The 20,234-nt window shown below is 41.3% G+C and overlaps 3 protein-coding genes and 1 long non-coding RNA gene across 5 annotated transcripts; 3 read left to right on the top strand and 1 right to left on the bottom strand.

The window, feature by feature from the left end:
* LOC8076116 (60S ribosomal protein L27a-2) lies at positions 1,795-2,516 on the top strand. Its single transcript, XM_002453322.2, has one exon. It carries the CDS (start codon positions 1,860-1,862, stop codon positions 2,298-2,300), a length of 441 nt encoding a protein of 146 aa, XP_002453367.1. The 5' UTR covers positions 1,795-1,859; the 3' UTR covers positions 2,301-2,516.
* On the top strand, positions 7,737-10,902 carry LOC8077174. Its single transcript, XM_002453321.2, has 7 exons — positions 7,737-8,255; positions 8,503-8,562; positions 8,852-9,100; positions 9,267-9,343; positions 9,946-10,022; positions 10,100-10,232; positions 10,322-10,902. The coding sequence occupies exons 1-7, from the start codon at positions 7,793-7,795 to the stop codon at positions 10,487-10,489; spliced, it is 1,227 nt and encodes a 408-aa protein (XP_002453366.1). The 5' UTR covers positions 7,737-7,792; the 3' UTR covers positions 10,490-10,902.
* Positions 12,269-14,781, bottom strand: LOC8076115. The gene is made up of 4 exons (XM_002451570.2): positions 14,563-14,781; positions 14,004-14,198; positions 13,705-13,913; positions 12,269-13,127 (listed from the first exon to the last, which is right to left on the bottom strand). The coding sequence occupies exons 1-4, from the start codon at positions 14,666-14,668 to the stop codon at positions 12,417-12,419; spliced, it is 1,221 nt and encodes a 406-aa protein (XP_002451615.2). The 5' UTR covers positions 14,669-14,781; the 3' UTR covers positions 12,269-12,416.
* Positions 15,111-20,216, top strand: LOC8076114. 2 transcript variants are annotated; one of them, XR_002452701.1, is made up of 6 exons: positions 15,111-15,741; positions 17,781-17,864; positions 18,333-18,408; positions 18,756-18,843; positions 19,715-19,806; positions 19,914-20,216. It is a non-coding gene; the product is annotated as an uncharacterized LOC8076114 (long non-coding RNA). The 2 variants fall into 2 exon arrangements; XR_002452702.1 differs by lacking the exon at positions 18,333-18,408.

Here is a 20,234-nt window from a genome sequence, read left to right as displayed (position 1 = left end):
CTATTCCATTAAAGTTTTTTGGCATAGCTTACAATAGCCCCATAAAATGTTGTAACTTATGAGCTGTTTCTTTTGCTAATTTTTTTTTCCAAAATGGTTTCACAGGTAAAGTTATTTTTTTCTCACAAAGATATAAGTTGCGATGAAGCTAAAAAATAGTCATAGTTCTCTCTCCAATTTCTTTCTTTCACCCATGCATGGAGCTGCTAATGAAGCTGAGCTGTGCCAAACAAGGTCTAAAGAGAAAGAGAGAATTACATCCTAACCATAACAAAGTTTAGACTTACATAGACAACACAAATTGGAAGGCGCGATAGTCTGCAACCATAGCGAGACGAATCTTGCAAGGATCACCAATCGTACTACAATGCAGTCGAAAACAAATACACTATAAGAGCAAATGAGCAAAAGCAATAGAGAACGTGACTAAAGGTGGACAACCTTAGCCGCGAGGATCTTCCCACGACCATGAACTGCCATCTCCAGTAAGCTTAGTTGCTTGAGGGCGCAACTACCTCACTACCATACGATACTTAGAGGCTTGATGTGTGTCACAATGTTGATCTGACCATGAGATTGTACATCCTCTTGCATGCTTCTTTTTCAATGGAAGCCCAAGGTCGGGTGTTGGAGTAGATGGCATGAGAGGATGCATAACATATACCATCTCAACAAAATGTAGAACCTTGATACTAACTCTACAGCATGAGGCCATTTTTTAATATGGTCGATGATCGCACAACCAAACAAACAGATGTGTCAACTGGATTCAAGGCTCCAGTATTGATGACCATCAATTTTAAGGTAGCAAAACCAATCGATGACAACACTCCATTAGGAATAAACAATGTCAGAGGAGTATCACAGTGAGCAACCACCATAGATGAGGCATAAAGTGTGCAATCAAAAGCGACTAGCATGGCAAGACATGAAGAAACAATATGAGTGGTCACCTCATATCAAGCTTGGAGCTATGATATGGGGACACTGTCGGCTCGAGAGAAGGTACCATCATTAGTAATCCATCACAAGATGCAATCTTGCCAAAGGAGAGAGCTCTTAATTCTCAAACACCATGTTGAGGTGAAGAATCACCTCCATCAGAATCGCTTTAATTGAACCTTTGGTGTGAGGCATAGAGATGGAAACAACATGGAGAAAAGCCAACATAAAGGTACTCGAGTGTGGGCGCTATGGACAAAGCGGTCATCTGCTATGTTCATCATTGTCCCAAGAATGTCGATCAGAAAACATTTACATTCTTGTAGTGTAAAAACTTATGGCAAATATCTCATTCTCTATTATCACCTTAGATTAGTTAGTACCACAAACCAATTAATGCATGCCATTTTTCTCCCAAACAAATGTTATTTTTTATAATTTCCTTTGAATACAAACCAAATAGCTGCCGTACGCTTTGATTTTTGGCCAAAATATATGGCAAATTTCATGCCTACTAGTTCAGTTTGCTACAACATGATGAGCTCCTGAAACAAATTAAAAGACAGGCGAGACTAGCCCACTTATTCCTCGGCCCAGGATATTCTATCAGACAAGGCTGGCCCAACATCTCGAAACGCAAACAAGAACCGGTCCGATGTCGGCCTCAGCAGCAAAATCCCATAATCCAAGCTCAGCCCAAAATTAACCCAGTTGCAGCCCAAAGCAAAACCCTAGCAGGAAGCAACGTCGACTCGGCCCATTAAATCCAACGGTCTCAGATCGCCGACCTCCTCATCGGACGGCGGCCACGCCACACGCTCTTCTTATAAGAAAGATAACATCTCCCCTCTACTAGGGTTTCCTCCCACCACTCCTTCCCCTCCAACCCCAACACCCGGCGGCGTCGAGCGGCGGCGATGACGACGAGCCTGAAGAAGAACCGGAAGAAGCGCGGTCACGTGTCGGCGGGGCACGGCCGCATCGGCAAGCACCGGAAGCACCCTGGAGGTCGCGGTAACGCCGGAGGCATGCACCACCACCGCATCCTCTTCGACAAGTACCACCCGGGCTACTTCGGCAAGGTCGGCATGCGCTACTTCCACAAGCTCCGCAACAAGTTCTACTGCCCCTCGGTCAACGTCGAGCGGCTCTGGTCGATGGTGCCCGCCGACAAGGTCGCCGAGGCGGCCGGTGGCGACAAGGCCCCGCTCCTGGACGTGACGCAGTTCGGCTACTTCAAGGTGCTCGGCAAGGGGATGCTGCCGCCCAAGCCCATCGTCGTCAAGGCCAAGCTCATCTCCAAGGTCGCCGAGAAGAAGATCAAGGCTGCTGGAGGCGCCGTCCTGCTCACCGCATAGGTCTTCTTTTTTTGTATCTTGTTTCACCTATCTGTGCTAAGAAAATTTCTAAATTTTTCGTGGATCATGTGTTGTGAGTTATGAGACCCCAATTTTTGTGCTCTTGGTAACGAATGCGAATTCAACTCCCTGAAATATTTCAGATATACTGTCGCCCCATGTTTCTTGCTGCAAGCTATGATTCCTGTAGTTGATACTGATATTTCATCTCGGTTATATTATACGGAGTATATGCAATTCATATGGGTAGACTGTCGTGCTACTGAGAAACGGTCTGAAATGTTTGTTTTTTTTCTGATAAGCTTAATTGTGTAGGATTGGATATGCATTGTTATTTTTCTGTGACAACCATGTAGGACTGTGATTCAAAGAACAAAATCCAATGTAAGGCTATCAGTCTTAACTGTGATTTAAAGAACAAAATCCAATGCTTTCAGTCTTGACTCCTAATTCTTATTGTTATAGGTTTATTCTAAATAAAGGATAGTTTTGTGTAGTTTCACAGGCGATTGTCTGTATGGTGTTTTGCATTGTATATGGTATTGGTGGCTTGATAAAAGAGTTCACTTAGTTTATGATGGTGGTTTTTATTATTCTGTTACTAATGTTGTGATCTTGATTGATCAGATAATGTATAGTGATCATGCTGCAAGGTATTTTTAGATAAGAGAAAAACATTGACCTTAGATGCCGTGTTTTGCTTTGGACTCTGGATTGCTAAAGTTATGATCTTGATATGTATAGTGATCGTGGTGCAAGGTATTTTTAGATGGAGAAGAACATTGAGCTTAGATATGCCTCTGCTCTGAAAATGTGTTTTGTTTTGGCTGTGTGGTGAGATTTGTCGACATACTCTGAAAATGTGTTTTGTTTTGGCTGTGTGGTGAGATTTTGTCGACATACCTTTATCCTGTGCTCTTAAGAAAACCAGTTGCTGGGAATTGTGAATCCATGGGTTCTACAAGTTGCAAGGGACGAGCTTGAGCTGTTAGCAAGCACCTGTGAAAAGTTCTAGTCTTTTTCTGTGAACGTACCAGACATCAGTTTCATAATCTGAATGCTTGACCACACAAAAGGACATGGAAACAAAAAAAATCTGTTGGTGGTGCGGCTTAGTTCTCGGCTGCTTGTGTCCTTCACCTTAGGCTCGTGACCTGAAATCGTATGCGTGACAAAAAAAAAGTGATAAGAAATAAATCGATGAAATCTGAGTGTGCTTTGTTGTGGTACTCCCAAGTAACTACCAGCCATCCATTTATTTAATTAGATCTGATGGCTATAATCACCTATGGCTTAACAAAGTCACAGTCTAGGTAACTAAACACTTCATTACCTAAAAAAGGTAAAAACACTGATGGTACTCCCTGTGTTCGTTATTGCAAAAGGAGGATTTTACCATTTCTTTCTCTTCTACTGTGTTGTCGATTGTCATGCATGAAATCAATATCATCTAAAATTAATTTGAATCCAATTTATTTAATGGAACTTTGGTACTGTAAGCATACATATAATTGACTAAGGCCTTGTTTAGTTCACCCAAAAACCAAAAACTTTTCAAGATTTTCCGTCACATCGAATCTTGCGGCATATGCAAGAAGCATTAAATATAGTAAAAAATAAAAACTAATTACACAGTTTGTCTGTAAATCACGAGATGAATCTTTTGAGCCTAATTAGTCCATAATTAAACAGTATTTGCCATAAATAAATGAAAATGCTACAGTGCCACGGACCAAAATTTTTGGAAATTAAACAAGGCCTAAGTTCTGCTCAAAATATACAAAACTTGAGTTTTACTAAGGCCTTGTTTAGTTTCGAAAAGTTTTTGAATTTTAATACTGTAGCACTTTCGTTTGTATTTGACAATTATTATTCAACTATAGACTACGTAGGCTTAAAAAATTCGTCTCGTAAATTACAAACAAACTATGCAATTAGCTTTTGTTTTCGTCTATATTTAGTGCTCCATGCATGTGCCGCAAGAGTCGATGTGATGGGAATTTTTTTAAAAAAATTGGATTTTGGGGTGATCTAGACAAGGCCTAAATATTGATGAGGGAGTAACTACTCCGTAGTACATGTTGTGTTTCTTGGGATGCTTATGTACATTACACGTGAACAAATTCATAGATATATCATATATAGTATAACTGTGGTTAAGGGGGTGTTTGGTTTGCCCTGTTAAACTTTACCGTCCGTCATATCAAATGTTTGGACATATGCATGAAGTACTAAATATAGATTATTTACGAAACTAAAAACACAGCTTGAGAGTTATTTAAAAAACGAATCTTTTAAGCCTAATTAGTCCATGATTGGATACTAATTGTCAAATAAGACGAAAAATACTTGTTAAACTTTACCATGCAAACCAAACACTCCCTAAATTTGTGTTTCTTGGGATGCATATGTAGATTACACGCGAAAAAATTCATAGATACATATATCCTGACAAGTAAATTCTTTTTACAAGTACCTAACTGTGTAATACCAGAGGTAAAGTGAATCGTGCTAGGTTTTCGCTAATTGGGAAATGAAATAGTGTACCAAGTACTGGCATAATAACAAAATACTGTATAATAAGTAAAGTATATGATGCATGATAGCAGCACTGAATGTAATATACTGCAGCTGAAACAGATTTCGGCGGCGCTGCCTGCAACTTCTTGATACTGAAGAAGAGGCTGACCAAGGTCAAGTATGCGGAAGCAACGAACGAGATGGCCCTAAATATAGATGTATATTTGGCCTGGCCTTTTGGCCCGGCCCGTGGCACGGCCCGGTCCGGTGTTTGTGGGCCACGGGCGGGCCGGCCCGTTGCCGGACCGGGCCATGGGCCGCACCCTCGGCCAGCAGCACGGTGGTGGCCTGGCCCGGTCGGCCCGTGGCCCGACATGGCCCGCTCATTTTGTTCTATATGTTGTGATTTTGTGCTCTTTCTCTTTGATATAACTTTTGAATTGATATATGTTTTGCTTAAAACAATGAAATTGTATGCTGCTTCTTTCATATGCTGTGATTTGTGAAAAAAAATTGACCTTTGTTAAAAAAACTGGTAAATTAAGACATAATATGCTTGTCGGGCTGTGGGCCGGTCCGGCCCGACCGGGCTGAACGGGCGACACGGCCCGGGAAAATGGCCCACGGACCGGACCATGGGCCGCACCCTCGGCCCGCAGCACGGTGGTGGCCCGGCCCGTTGTACATCTATAGCCCCAGAGTCTCGACCGGTAGATTGCCATGACTGAGATGAAAACGGTACGGATATTTTCGGACCGTATTCGAGACCGAATTCATTTAGAGAGGTTTAGATCTGTTTGTATCCGAATCCGAATATTCAATATCTGATACCATATCCGTATCCGAATATTTAAATCGTATATTTATGATATCGACATTCAATCGTATTTTATCCGACATGATTGACATTATCCGTATTCGAATTCGAACCGACCCGTTTTCATCTCTAGCCATGACGTTGTTGAAGGTTAGGAAGCAAAATCCAATGACCTCGAGCAAAGAGAACCCATCAGGAGCGGCCCCAGACGACCCTGGGCTGGACGACGGCTGCTGGAGCTTGGGGAAAGCAGATCCGCCAGACTATCCTCATCACGTCGACCGTCCATTGGACGCGGCTGACGCACTGGAGGTGGACGATGGCTGCCGGAGTCATCGGGGGAAAGCTGATTTGGACTCCCTTCACGCCGAGCACCCGGAAAGTTGGGACCCTGCTGACCCGAGCTCTTCTCAAGAGGGCCAACGGCGGCGGCGGCGGCGTTAGGGCCCACATGAGCCGGCGGAGGAGGGACGCCGGCGTTGCGCGCCTGCTCAGTCAGACCCTCGCCAGGGCTGCCCGACGACGACATCATGTTGGTGCTGGGTAGCTAAGGCCCTGTTTAGTTTGCCACCTAAAATTTTTTCATCCATCCCATCGAATATTTGGACACATGTATGGAACATTAAATTTACATAAAAAAATAAACTAATTACACAGTTTGGTTGAAAATCGCAAGACGAATCTTTTAAGCCTAGTTACTCCATGATTAGCCTTAAGTGCTACAGTAATCCGCATGTGCTAATGACAGATTAATTATGCTTAATAGATTTGTCTTGCAGTTTCCTGACAAGATATGTAATTTGTTTTTTTATTAGTTTCTAAAAACCTCTCCCGACATCCTTCCGTCACATTCGATGTGACACCCAAAAAATTTTCATTAACTATCTAAACAGGGCCTAAGCTAGGCAGCTAGCTGCCTGAGCTCGAGAGTGGAGAGGACCGGAAGAAGGAGACGGCTGGCGCCACTGGCGGATACAGTAGGTATTCCTGGTATTCTCATGAATACCTAACTTTTTTATACATTTTATATATATATATATATATATATATATATATATATATATATATATATATATATATATATATATATATAATACATTAGCATTCTTATATTTAGCAAATAAATTTTTTCTCTCATTTTTTAGTGTATCTTTGTATTCCTTTTTCCACATAGGTGCTATGTTAGCTCGATTGCCAAAATTATTCTATTTTGTTGTTTCTACAAATGAAAATCTAATTATTTATCTCCAAACCACATACACATGCCACCAAATATTAGTACAAATCATATTTTATTTCCAAGACAAATCGGAATATGCGCATGACAACATGTATAACAAACTATTCTTTTCGTGTGAGTGAACAAGGCACGAGTGGGAGGCAATTCCATAATCCTCATTCCTAAATCTCTAACCCTAGCCGACCAGGCATGACGTAGTGGTGGCACTGCTGGTTCCCATTTTCCTAAGCTCCTAGCGGCGCGGGGCGTGCAGCGCGGGCGCGGTCTCTGTCTCTATGCTACGCCTACATGGCGACTGGTGAGGGCGCACGTCGCTCATGAGGTTAGAGGCAACAGTTGAGTGGTGGCCCACCAGAAAACAGTAAGGAATACCCAAGATCTAAATCCTGGCTCCGCCAGCGTTGGCGCCCGTTAGTTTGACGGGTGCTTCTGCTTCGTGATTACGCTAATGCTTCGAGCAGCACACCAGCAGATGGTGGAAAATGACATTTCTTACGATTTGACCCCTCTAATTCTTCAAAAAAAAAACAATTTGGGCCTCTCTCTTAGTATAATTAATTTTACAAACACAGCCGATGATTTATGGCAAAATATTCGACGACAAAGGCTCTTTTGGTACAGTAACTTTTATTTTTTACAAAAGAGCTCCATGAACAATTTTTTAGGTAAAGCTGAGTTGTTTTGAAGAAGTTGTTTGGCAAAACAGTTTTACCAACTGCTTTATGTATGGATGAAAGAAATAAATAGGAGAGAGAGCTAGGATAACTATTTTTTCAGCCCAAAAGACTTGAACCACAGGCCCAGCAAGGTCCGGCCCACGAGAGGTCCCTCGCCGGCAGTGGCCGGCCGTGGACGACGCCACGACGACCAGAACCACTCCACTCCACCCCTTGCTCACCTCCGCGACCCGGACCAATGGCGACGCCAACGGCCTCATCCAACTTACCCCTCGCCACCGCCACCGCCACCGCCTCCGCCTCCGTCTCCACCTCGTTCCCCAACCGATTCCTCCGCACGCCGTGCACGCTCCGGCGCCGCTCTTGGCCCCGCCTGCGACTGCGTGCGGGCTCCGTCAAGGAGTGGCGCGAGTTCGAGGACGACGCGGGCACCGTCAAGGAGTGGCGGGAGTTCGAGGACGCCGTCAGGAGGAAGGACCTCCCCCGCGCTCTCCGCTTCCTGCAGTCCGTGGAGCCCGCGGCGGCGGCAGCGCCGGGGGGGACCGCGGCGGTGCAGGTCGCGGTCCCCGTGCCGCCGGGGCGGGACTGGGAGGTGCTCGACGCCTGCATCGACTCCGACGACATGCGCCTCGTCGGCCGGGCGTACCAGTTCCTCGTCGACCGGGGTGTCCTCGCCAGCTTCGGAATGTGCAAGAACATCGGTGAGTTGGGATTTTGGGAACGCAGTTGCGAAATGCCTTCACGATTTGGACATGGCATCGAATTTTAATAAGCTCAGCTTCTTAGTTGTTTCTGAAATGGGGTTGTAGGATTTGGCATGTGCTGATTTGATTGATATAGTCATTTACTATGACGCCTCGCGATTTGAACTTGTCTTGCAGTTTATCAGTTAACGTCTACTCCGACTGCCTTTCAGATTGACTGTATATCTGTATTCCTTTTCTACAGTTCTGGAAGGGCCAAGAGAAGTGACACCAACAGTTTTGAAGGAGATGACCGGTTTGGAAGGTGAGGATAGAGAAAGTGTCCCTGTCCCCTCTCTTCCACTGTGCTGTGATATTCTACACTAAAAAATTGCAGTGGGTTGCCAGTTACTACATAGCAGGAAGTTCAGGCAGCACTTTTTTCTCTCTCTTTTATTAATCTAAAACGTAAAAACTCTACTGCAACATTCTTTAGCAAAACATACTCATAACAAGCTGATAGAGCTGTTTCAAAGGAACTTTAGCTCATCTATTGTGATTTACCACCGCTATGTCATAAAGGTATATGTTTTTTAATTTATTGATTTTTTCAGCTGAAAAACTTGCGCCAAAGAAATGGGGTCTGTCTGGAAGTTCTCCGTATGTTCTCGTTGGATTTCTTGGAGGTGTATCTTTTCTACTGACACAAGGGGTTGATCTACGGCCTAAATTGGGTGCTGTATTGGGATTAGCAACAGCCGATGCATTGTTTCTTGGTGGTACCTGTCTCGCTCAAATCTCATGTTTCTGGCCTCCATATAAACGTCGGATCCTTGTACATGAAGCAGGGCATCTTCTTACTGGTATGGCTTTACCCTTTCCTACCTTTTTGCTGTTGCATTATTCATTGGCTCCTGTTTTATGAGAGTTGTTTTGGCTTTAACTTTTCCAGTATGTAATTTGTAATATTATCTTACTTCTGAGATTCTACTTCAGTAATGTTCTAACTTCCTTTGCACTTGTTTATAGCCTATCTAATGGGCTGCCCGATACGAGGAGTCATTTTGGATCCATTTGTGGCATTGCGAATGGGCATCCAGGGCCAGGTACAACTATTTTTAACTTTGATACTGTGGCTATCTATCTGTTGCGCTTGGTTGTCTATTATCCAATGAGGCAGTGTAATTTCTGCCCCTTCAAAACTTCACCACACCTTTTGAGGGCTAGGCCTTAATATCATTTTTTTGGCACAAGATCTTTTCTGTTCTGCGAGATTTGTGATCTGCAATGCATTATCAATGTTCTGACAACTATTACATTATCATTGGCGTTGTTGTTTATCCAAACTGCCTTCTCATAATCATATTATAAATGGAATTATGGAAGCAGCTAGTATTGAAAAATGTGACAAATGGTGCTGTATTGTTTTCTAAGGTTTGGTATTATCCTTAAAAAAATTAAGTCCTTCCATGAGATTTGAGGTCACATTGATCCCTGTTTTACTTGGCTCACCATATTACACTTGCAGTAGATTATTAGATTTTCTGGCTCTGCATTGTACACTTGTAGTTGTATTGCATTCCGTTTTCTTCTGGAGGATCTCAGGCTCAGCTATCGTGTCATTCCCATTTTGGTTTTATCATCTCATGCCCTTCATATATATCCTACATGTTATAGAACTCTCATGGGTGCTTCAGTACCTATGCAGGCAGGGACTCAGTTCTGGGATGAAAAGATGGAAAAAGAACTAGCCGAGGGTCATCTATCAAGTACTGCATTTGACAGGTACATAAACTACTTATTTTGTCTGAATGTTGACAATTGGAGTACTTGGACATCATTTGACTTTTCGAAATTGGCAGGTACTGTATGATTCTGTTTGCCGGAACTGCTGCTGAAGCACTTGTTTATGGGGAGGCAGAAGGTGGAGAAAATGACGAGAACTTATTCAGGAGTTTGTGCATTCTACTGAACCCACCGCTTTCTGTTGCACAGGTTCACATTATTTTGCTGTTATCTTGTATGCCCTACTTATTTCTGAATAAATCTATATGATTCATCAGTGTTTCTCCACTGCTTATCAGATGGCAAACCGAGCTCGTTGGTCAGTCATGCAATCTTATAACCTCCTGAAGTGGCACAAGAAAGCTCATAGAGCTGCAGTCAAAGCACTTGAAGACGGGCATAGTCTCAGCATTGTAATCAGAAGGATAGAAGAAGCCATCGCCTCTGAAAGAAAATACGACAATTAATCCTTTACATGTGTTCCTGCCAATCAATCCTTGGCACCTTTCACAAGATGCAGAGAAGGGCTTCCATACTTTGCACAGAGTTTTTTTTTCTTTTTTTTTAAGGTAAAGCACAAAGGGAGGGTTAGTGTCATAGTGTATACTGGAACAGAAATGACGCTTTTGAAAGGAAGGCGACCGATCCTTGAAGTTAATAGTGTAGTGGAGAGTGGAGACCTGAGCATATGATGGACGGACTAAATCTACTGATGCATTCGTTGGAGATTCCAAGGAACTCAAAAGTTATTGAACCCTTGATGAGTATGTAAAGTGTAAACAGGTAGGCATAGAGATAAACAATGGAGCACATTATACATGCGCCCTCAGCGCACAGGAATGGATGACTATTGGCCACCTTCTAGGGGCTACTCCCGGTAGAACTGTCTCGCAAACCTGGAGCCAAACACTTTGAAAGGGCTTTGATGCTCTGGTTGTCTTGGTCATGGAGCAACTCCGAAAGCATGTTTATATCCTTCCTCATTCATAGAAATAGAGATTCTGTGCTTGCAAAAAAAAAGAGATTCTGGTAAAAAAAAAATCTCCAACAACTTCTTTAATTGGATCTCTAAAAAGATTTTTAATAAGACAATATCAATACAAAAATATTTCATATCCCATATTTTTTCCATCGAGGTTCTTAAAGATGACATTCAAGACATTGTGTCATATCTTCTATTTGTCCGGTAGGGATTTTTGAGAGGATATAAAGACGTACATTCCTCATTAGGTTTCTAGGGAGGTATTCTCATATGATTCATAGATCATACCATTGTCTTCTAAACTCCTGTTATAATTTTTTTTTCTCACAAGGTTTTCTCATATGAGCTTACAATGAAACAATAACAAATGATTTTTACTGCATTTTATAGGAGTTTAACAACAAAACAACATATCATTCTATAAAGGTTTTGGAGGAGTTTTAAGTTTTATATTATAGGGGTTTTTATACGAGATACCAAAGATATAGTGAATTGCAAATTGCACCTACTGTTCTTTAAACCTGTTTATGTTTTTTTTTCTTTCCAAAAGGGATATATGTCATACTATTTTCTCATTATTTTTCTCACTGGGTTTAGGAGTTTAAATGACATTATATGTACATTTCTCAGATTTTTTTTCCACAGGCATCTCAAGAATGATTCAATCAAGGGAAGTGTTGTGAAACAGATGTCTCTCTAAATAGTAGGCAACTAGCATTAGCAACGGTCTTCGACAATTAACATGGCATCAAAGGGACATGTTCTTTGACACAGAGAGTGTAAATGATTGACTTGTCCTTTTGGAACAAGATACTCTTTCACCATACAACTCACACTATGCATGCATTCGTATTCAAACTTTAACAACGTTATATTGGAAAAAAAAAATTGTAAGGTATGCTATACATCGACATGGTCTTTTATTTGGCAAGCTAAAATAGTAATTTGGGCACTGAGGATGGTACGTTTGCAAACCCGCTATTGAGAATGCTACAGAGGCAATTCGGCCCTTTAATTAATTTGAGACACAAAATTTACTAGATTGGTATTAAAAAAATACATATTATTGTTATTGCCAGTCAAAGCATTATCCTTTTCTTGCTTCGTAAGGATGAACTATGGGAATAGTACATACCATCATACCCTTTTCTTGCATAAATCTGTCGAGTATCAACATAGATTGTTCTTTTCAAAAACAAATTAAAAATATTAAATACCAGTGTGAACGGCTGACAATTGACAAACACCAAAAGCTAGCGACAAATATCAAGATAAGATGTCAAGTTGGTGCTGATTTGTTTGGAAGGAACATCATTACAACAGTAATTTAACAATAACATCTCAAACATCTTAATCTTTTCCTATTCTTGAAAAGAGAGGAACGTAAGTATCAGAATGACATATCCACCTACTCATAACATTCCATTGTTATAATATCCCATTGTTGAAAATGTGACCTTAAAAGGGACTCTAATTACTCCAGGATCATTGACACTCCTTCGCAATCCAAGAATCCTTCCCTTTTTCTGGGGAAGCTGTAGACCTTCTCGAGGCAAACAACCGTTAACTACCAAGATATCATGTGGTTCATAATGTAACATGGCCGACTGTGGCTCTTTCAGGATGAACATATACCCTTGGTGGGTTCCAGACTTCTTCACTTGGAATTTGATGTAGTCAGCACTAGCACGGATCCCTGTTGCTAGGAAACCAAAATGTAAACTCCCACGACGAGAAGCAGCAATCACAGCTGAAATCTTTCTCGTCTCTTCCTTCACAACATCATCGTATATCATCACCTCTTGCTTAAACCCGGTGCTGCGAGCAACAATCAGGACATGGTCACCAATCAATTCCGAAGGAATGTCAACTTCAACAACAGCTTCTATCCCATGCTTGATAAACATGTACTCCATTTCAAATGCACCAAATGGGCCATCAATTCTAGACTTGAGCTTCTTATCACGAACAATCCTATTCCATCTAAACTCAATGCATGAATCAATAAGAACGAGATCATCAGATTTTTCGTTTTTCTTGCCCTTCAAATTTATTTCAACCAATGCATTGTTCCACACAGACATGCCACGAATGGGTGAAATCAATGGCAACACAGAGGAATCCTGCATACCACAGCAAAACAACAGGGATGAGCATTATATGTTCCTCCAGATATAGGACAGCATATACATAGTCAAGAATAAGGTAGAGTATGGTTGTTTCTCATAATATAATCCCTCCCTCACTCCCCCTCTCTCTCTCTCACACACACATAAAGTCCTAAATTGCATATAGCAGGTTTTAGTTCGTTTATTGCATGGTGCAGGTTCTAAGATTCATATCAGATTCCATCATAACCCCTCCCTCACTCCCCCTCTTCTCACACACATGCAGTTCTAAATTGCACATAGCAGGCTTTAGTTCATTTATTGCATGGTGAAAGGGCATGAGCCTGGCAAGTGGTACAACCAATGAATCAGAACTGCATGTGACATATCCTTTGTCACCCCCCCCCCCCCCCCCACCCAAAAAAAATGTGACATGATGGAGGCTAAATTCAGATATTGATCAAATTTAAATAGAGCATCCCATTGGAAGGTGAAGGTGTAAAAACAATTAAAAGCCTACTTAGAGGTATACATGCTAAATTTGGAAAACAGTCAATGGAAATATCAAAGGCACATTTGAGTATCAACTAACCAAGGTAATAGCTTCTTCTCTCGGGAGATTGAAGATGTAATTCCTCAAAGGTTCACAATCATCTCTTACTGCCACAAAACCATAAACTTCCATTGGTCCACACTTCAGAATATCTGTAGCAAATCTCAGACAAAAAACCTGCAGCATAGTTGAAGCTTTGTACTTTTCTCCTGGTTCTGGGCTAGCAAAATGCTTGCATCCCCAACTAGCTGTTGATGAAAAATGAGTCAGAAACATATATATTTTGTATTGATATATAATAATACAGAACAATGTGATGAGTACCAAATTATACATACTTGGAGAGATGTTTCCCATTTTAAACTCCTTGAAAAATGGTGCTCTTGCCTTAATTAGAAGTTCAGGGTCTCGTGGCCGGACACACACAGGGAAAAATTGCTGCTCTTTTGGAAGTTTGGCATTAAGTTCTCTAATTTTCCTTGAATAATCATCGATGTATTCATTAATTTGATTTGTGATCTCCACTTCTAGATCTGAAAATAAAAACAAAATGCATATTAGGTTATGCTGAGTGTTGGAATAATAATGTGTGTACAGTATGAGAACAATTATCTTGAAACAATCAAACTACAGGAACAATTGTGTTGTTTAGAATTTACCGCATTCTCTAATATAGTATAGGTTTAAAAAATGATACCCACACAAAAGCATATATGGTAGCGATAACCAAATTTCTAATGTTGAAATCATATACTCACTACTCACGAGCTCACTTTCAAACCACCAATTCAATCAATCTCACAAGCACAACACTGTGTTCACATTAGAAAGTAGTCCTTTTGGAACCCTGGGACTTGTAGCTGAAATTTGGAATTGAAGCGGGAGTCAGGTGCATACCAAACGCGGCCCTGTTGTGTTCATCCACCAAAGTTACCATCGAATCCCAATTCTCCCAGTAGGGCTCCTCCAATGGCAGTTGCACCGCCCTTCCCTCTACAGCCATGAGATCAAGACAACCCTACTGCAAAAACGCAGTACCAGAGATTCAGGACGCAGACCCTGAGAGTCGATGGGAGGCAGACGGAGGGATTCAGCGTCGTCGGAGACTCGGCTGCGCCCTGCGCGGGGTGGCGCCTGGCGCGTCAGGCCTCCGGCCTCGCCTATAGGCTCTGGCTCTCGTACTCGCAATTCGGGGGTGGTCGTGCCGTCGAGGGAACTGGAGGCTGGCTGCTGGGCTGGGCCGCTGGCACTAACGCATATGGCTATTCCGTCTAGCGCCTGGAAATAAAAGAGAAAAAAAATATTATTTCTAATGGGCCGCAACAACAAATAGAAAGGCCCAACAGGAAAAATTCTCTAATGAAGGAGAAAGTCTCTAATCTCTATCTCTACAACTAAAAAGACCCGAAGGTCATCGTCTCTGGCGGTTTTCGCCCCCTCCCCCCCCGCGTACCGTGGTTTCGCATTGTTTCCGCCTTTGACCAATGCACGACTTGGACTACTCGTTGCCGAGCTGAGCACGCCCGCCGCCGAGCACGCCCGCCGCCGCCCGCCGCCGAGCACGCCCGCCGCCGCGCCCACCGCCAGCCCTCTCCGCCGGAGACGTTCTCGGAGCTCGCCCGCCGCCGCGATCAGGTCATCGATCCGGAGGTGCTCGTCTCCCCCAATCAGGAGCTGCTCATGCCGAGGCCCAGCCTCACCCTTTCAAATCTGCTCCCCGTCCAACCACCCAAGCAGTCCAGCTCCACATCGCCACCGCCGCCCACGTCTGCTCCCCGTGCTGTTGTACCTCGACATGCTCTTCCCCGTGATCTGCATCCCGACTCTGCCCTTCGACTTCCTCAACGACAGCGGTGGAGTGGATCGTCGCCAGGTACGTGGTGTGGCGTCGAGTGGAGGAACCTTGCATCCACCGCCTGCTTCGCATCTCGCCACAAACTCGCCGCAACTGCCGCTCGTTGCTCACGTCGCCACAACCGCGCTGGACACAGAGGCCGCGACTCGCTGCTCCCTGCCGCGACGAAACGTGGTGTCAGGGCGTGGGGAGTGCCGGGGCAAAATCTGCGAAGTCAACAGGTACACATCTAATTTGTTCGCTCAATTTGGGGGTTAGTTTTCTAGGTAAAGAATGCAGGATACATACATCGCATCAATTGAACAATTAAGTATTTGGTCCCGATTCTTCTGCTATATCTAAATATCTTAAGCTTCCATCTGCAGTTCAGACAAGTAAATGCAGAATCCGATTTGTGGCGTATCTGTTTCTATGAGCATTGTATCTGTTTGTGGGAGAAATCAATTAGTAATTCGCTGTAGTTTAAAATGGACAAGTTTATAAAGCGGTCTGAAGTAATTTTGTTTTTTCATATACAAACTGTGACATGATTATAAAGTAATTTAAAAGAGCAGTTGTTGTAGGGTTATGATTAGAAACTTGCTCATTGCTTGTGTCTACGCGAATCTGATTGGTTTTGGTAATAGAAAAGTGAGCTACCAGAAACTACGTTAGCAAATAGCAATTATGCTCGAAATTGAGCCTATATCTGGGATTTTGGGATGAAGTGGGTAGCTACTACTAACTAAATCATTCCATTTGCTGTCAACTGATCATTTCACCAGCCTATAATGGTAATGCAGGGATGCAGAAAATTGTTACCTGGTAATCTTATTATTTCGTGATTTCAGAACTTAATTCTCGGTTCGACAATACTTCTAATCACTAGGGATGGTCTTTGATATTGCTCGAGTTCTAAATCATCTCTAAATCTAAAACCGCGCAATGCTGACGTTGCATTAGACCAACTGGGTAAATTTTGTATACTTTCAGGTCGTCCTGAACTCTAATACTCGGTGGCCTTTCATCCTTCCATACAGGAACATCGTAGGGGACTAAATTTACCGAGCACTGAAAAAACTCTTTTTCTTCAGTAATACACGACGCTTTGTTAAAAGTGGCCATTTCATAATAATTAAGCCATTTGTTTTATTGTAACTTACAGCTAGAGATGATTAGGTACCAAGAGTTCAATCAGTGTATTTATTTCTTTGTTGGATATTCAGAGATTCATAGTGTTTCAGTCTCTGTACGCTCTATCAGAGCGTGGGCAGTAGTTCTAGATATTATTAACTCATATAGATAGGTTAGTGCTCTTTCATTCCAAGCCTTTGTTTTCTACTAAAGTAACATGCTTATTTCATTAATTCAATATCGGTTAATGCTACATGAGCCATATAGCCCTGTTCACTGAAAACAAAATGTTTCCATGTGAAATTAAGAATTAGGAACTAACTGTTAACTAACGTTTAAGGTAGTTAATTGTTAGCCATACATCAGTTCTGTTCTAAGGCAGATTTTTAGATTAAAACTTAGAAATGCAAAGGCAGGAGCTTTTTTATTCAGTTAAAACAACATTTTAGTGCTTATATTGGCTAATAGTACATAGAGCTCCATATCAAGAAGACATAATTTGAATCGTTTCTAAACTAGCAGCCATGGTCACAGCTTTGCAACCTGACAGCCACGGCTTCTCCAACTTTCTGATATTGGCATGTTAATGAGCATCAAATCTTTTTATAGTTAAAGATGAGAATCATATGCCCAGACCCTGTCCAGGCCCTCAGGCTTCATGGAGATTATCCTTTTACCTTTCTTGGGCTCAGTTAGATCGTCTGATATGTATATCACAGCTTCTTCCGTGGACTCAATTATTCTAAGTCATAAACATATTGGTTTTGCCCTAAGAAACTGAATGCAGAATCAGATTACGGTACTGACAACAATGACTTCAGATGTGTAGTGAATTGCTTTTCTGTGTTTCCTATATGCATAGTCGGGCTTCTGTCAAATTTTTTGACCCATATATATTTTTTTGTCAGCGAGCTTTTTTTATGGCAAGGTTCTGCTCTCTAACTTCTCCAGTGATTCAGTGAATACAAATTATGCCTATGAATGCTTATTATTGGAACTAGACAGGGTCCTTATTAGTAGACTGAATCATCCAGTACTTATTCAAATCATCCCTGTCATTAACAAACTAATCCAGTTCAATTAATGTGTGAATTAGCCATACTTTCGGCTACTACCTTGCTGAGTCCATGTTCTGCCGTTGTTACAGGTGTCCTGAAAAGCAGGGCAGGGGGTCCTAATCTACTATCATCGACGACATTGCCACTCCTAGGTTACCTAGCTGAATCCTGAAGTATGCTTCAAACCTGTTTTGCTTCCTGAGTTGAAATATGTAACCACAAACCTGAAACCTTTTTTTCTATTCTTTATGGATGCTTTACAGAACTTAATCCAAACCAATATATAAAAAAAGCTTCTATGTTGAACTTGATAATGATAGGAAATAATCTAAGCTAATGTAGTTTGCCTAAGACATCGTATAAAAAATGAGATATGCATTCATATTGTTCACAGTGAGCCCACATGGAGAAAGTCACATGCAGTCTGTAATGTATTAGTGCACAAACTGTTGGTTAAATTACTGTCTTCTTGACATTTGCAAGTGGTCGATTCATTTCATTGTAGCTCAATTGTCAGAACTCAAGATAAAATGTTTGTTTGCTCCCATGGAATAGCTTTTAGTTAAGAGTTATCTAGGATATGTTTGTTTTTATCTTTTCATACTTTATCTTACTGCACACCTTATTTCCACCCATGTTAGGAGCATTCCTTAATGCATTTGGAGCAATAGTTCGTTGCTACACCTGTTTGAAGCAAGTAATTGTAGATACAAAAAGGTAACAATTTTTATTTTGCCATCACCACAATGTACATCCACCAATAGCCATCAAATTGTTTATCCTTTATATTTCTATTTCAAGGTTTTTCTGCTTTAGTTCTTTAATTTGGTTTAGCAAACTGGTATTGCCCACTCCTTAATTAATTTGGTTTATGGCCATCAACATGTTACTGCCTTCATTCAAATTTAGACGAACAACATTTAGTTACCTATGCATACTTTAGTTGTTCTGACAATAGTTTAAAATGCAAGTGCATCAATACATACTTTTAATTGTTCTGAAACTGCATTCTTGATTGAGTATTCTTCAGTTCTGAAATTTCTCTTTATGATGATTTGTCTCAGGTCGAGCTACATCTGTATGTTACTCCACCTGGTGTAGGCCATCAAACACTATTCTTCTCCGTCTCCACATCCCCTTCCTCCAGTCCAGGTATTCCACAAAGACATTGCACGATCTTTCCATTATTTCACAAAGACTTGTGGTTGGATGGATGTGATTTGAGATACTTAATTATATGTCTTGTTCTTGTTCTGGAGTTACTTGCTCATTGTTTATTGGAACTACAAAAAATGTCTCTTATAGCAATGTCCAGTATGGCATATATGAAATGAACTCAGTTCTCAGTTATATAAAATTGCAAGTCGAGTGACTTTGTGACCTGCAGTTCTGTGTGCTTTGATTGATTTTCCATGTGCTGAAAAATCCCTGCAGTTCTAAGTGCTCTGATTTGTATATTTCTTTTTCCCTTCATCCAAATTGCTGCTTTGGCACTAGATTTTGAGAATAAGTAATTTGGATAAAAATAGTACCTGAATGCTTAAGTAACTCTGGAGTGATTGTTTGATGGCAGAATATAACATTTAGTTAGTCGTACCTATTCTTAATAAGTTGGGTGGCACTTCCCTAAAAAAATTGTTAATCAGCAACCAAACCTACCCATTCTGAATGCCATAGACCATATTCATAGAGAGAGATTGAGATGCACAGATAACAATAGTTAGAGCATGCTTTACATCTTTTAGCAAATCCTTGCAAGATGAGTGACTTTGTGACCTGCAGTTCTGTGTGCTTTGATTGATTTCCATGTGCTGAAAAATCCCTGCAGTTCTAAGTGCTCTGATTTGTATATTTCTTTTTCCCTTCATCCAAATTGTTGCTTTGGCATTAAATTTTGAAAATAAGTAATTTGGATAAAAATAGTACCTGAATGCTTAAGTAACTCTGGAGTGATTGTTTAATGGCAGAATATAACTTGAAGCTCATATGGGTGTGGTCTGATGGTCTCTATGTTTTTTTAAAGAACAGGTAGACTACAGGGATTGTGGGTTATTTCAATGGAAAATAGGGGCTCTCCTGCACCATTGGGTGACAAGACTAACTCTATTAATGAAGGTAACCATAACCAAAATAGAAGGGCAATTATTGTATTTTATTCAACAGACTGTTTATATTATAGTATAAATGATAACCTATACTATATATGGATGTAAATATTGCAGGAAGTGATGTTGTACAACGTAGGCGAGAAAGAGATAAGGCTCGATGGCATGCAATGTCTCAAGAGAAAAAGGATGAAAAAAATAAAAAACGTCGAGAAGCATATAAAAGAAAAAAGGAGCAACAACTGTGTATTGAAACAATCAATGGTTGTATAGTAGAAATATTGGTGAATAAAAATATAGATATTACTATTCATGTTTCTCATATGTGCTATGTCTCAATTGGTAGATGGACAGGATGTATCAAACAAGGAAAATATGGATCCTAATGAAACAAATGACTGGTTACATAGGAATGATTTACTCTATGCAAACAATAGA

Source organism: Sorghum bicolor, chromosome 4 (genome assembly GCF_000003195.3).
Source record: "Sorghum bicolor cultivar BTx623 chromosome 4, Sorghum_bicolor_NCBIv3, whole genome shotgun sequence".
Classification (NCBI taxonomy): Eukaryota; Viridiplantae; Streptophyta; class Magnoliopsida; order Poales; family Poaceae; genus Sorghum; species Sorghum bicolor.
This window is presented reverse-complemented; position numbering and strand designations above follow the sequence as displayed.

Excerpts from the sequence above, each read along its gene's own strand:
- LOC8076116 (XM_002453322.2), top strand. The coding sequence starts at position 1,860 with ATGACGACGAGCCTGAAGAAGAACCGGAAGAAGCGCGGTCACGTGTCG.
- LOC8077174 (XM_002453321.2), top strand. The coding sequence starts at position 7,793 with ATGGCGACGCCAACGGCCTCATCCAACTTACCCCTCGCCACCGCCACC. Across the intron at positions 9,344-9,945 it reads GAATGGGCATCCAGGGCCAG|GCAGGGACTCAGTTCTGGGA; the intron begins GTACAACTATTT and ends GTACCTATGCAG. Across the intron at positions 10,023-10,099 it reads TCAAGTACTGCATTTGACAG|GTACTGTATGATTCTGTTTG; the intron begins GTACATAAACTA and ends CGAAATTGGCAG.
- LOC8076115 (XM_002451570.2), bottom strand. The coding sequence starts at position 14,668 with ATGGCTGTAGAGGGAAGGGCGGTGCAACTGCCATTGGAGGAGCCCTAC. Across the intron at positions 13,914-14,003 it reads AATGGGAAACATCTCTCCAA|CTAGTTGGGGATGCAAGCAT; the intron begins GTATGTATAATT and ends TTTCATCAACAG. Across the intron at positions 13,128-13,704 it reads GAGAAGAAGCTATTACCTTG|GATTCCTCTGTGTTGCCATT; the intron begins GTTAGTTGATAC and ends TGTGGTATGCAG.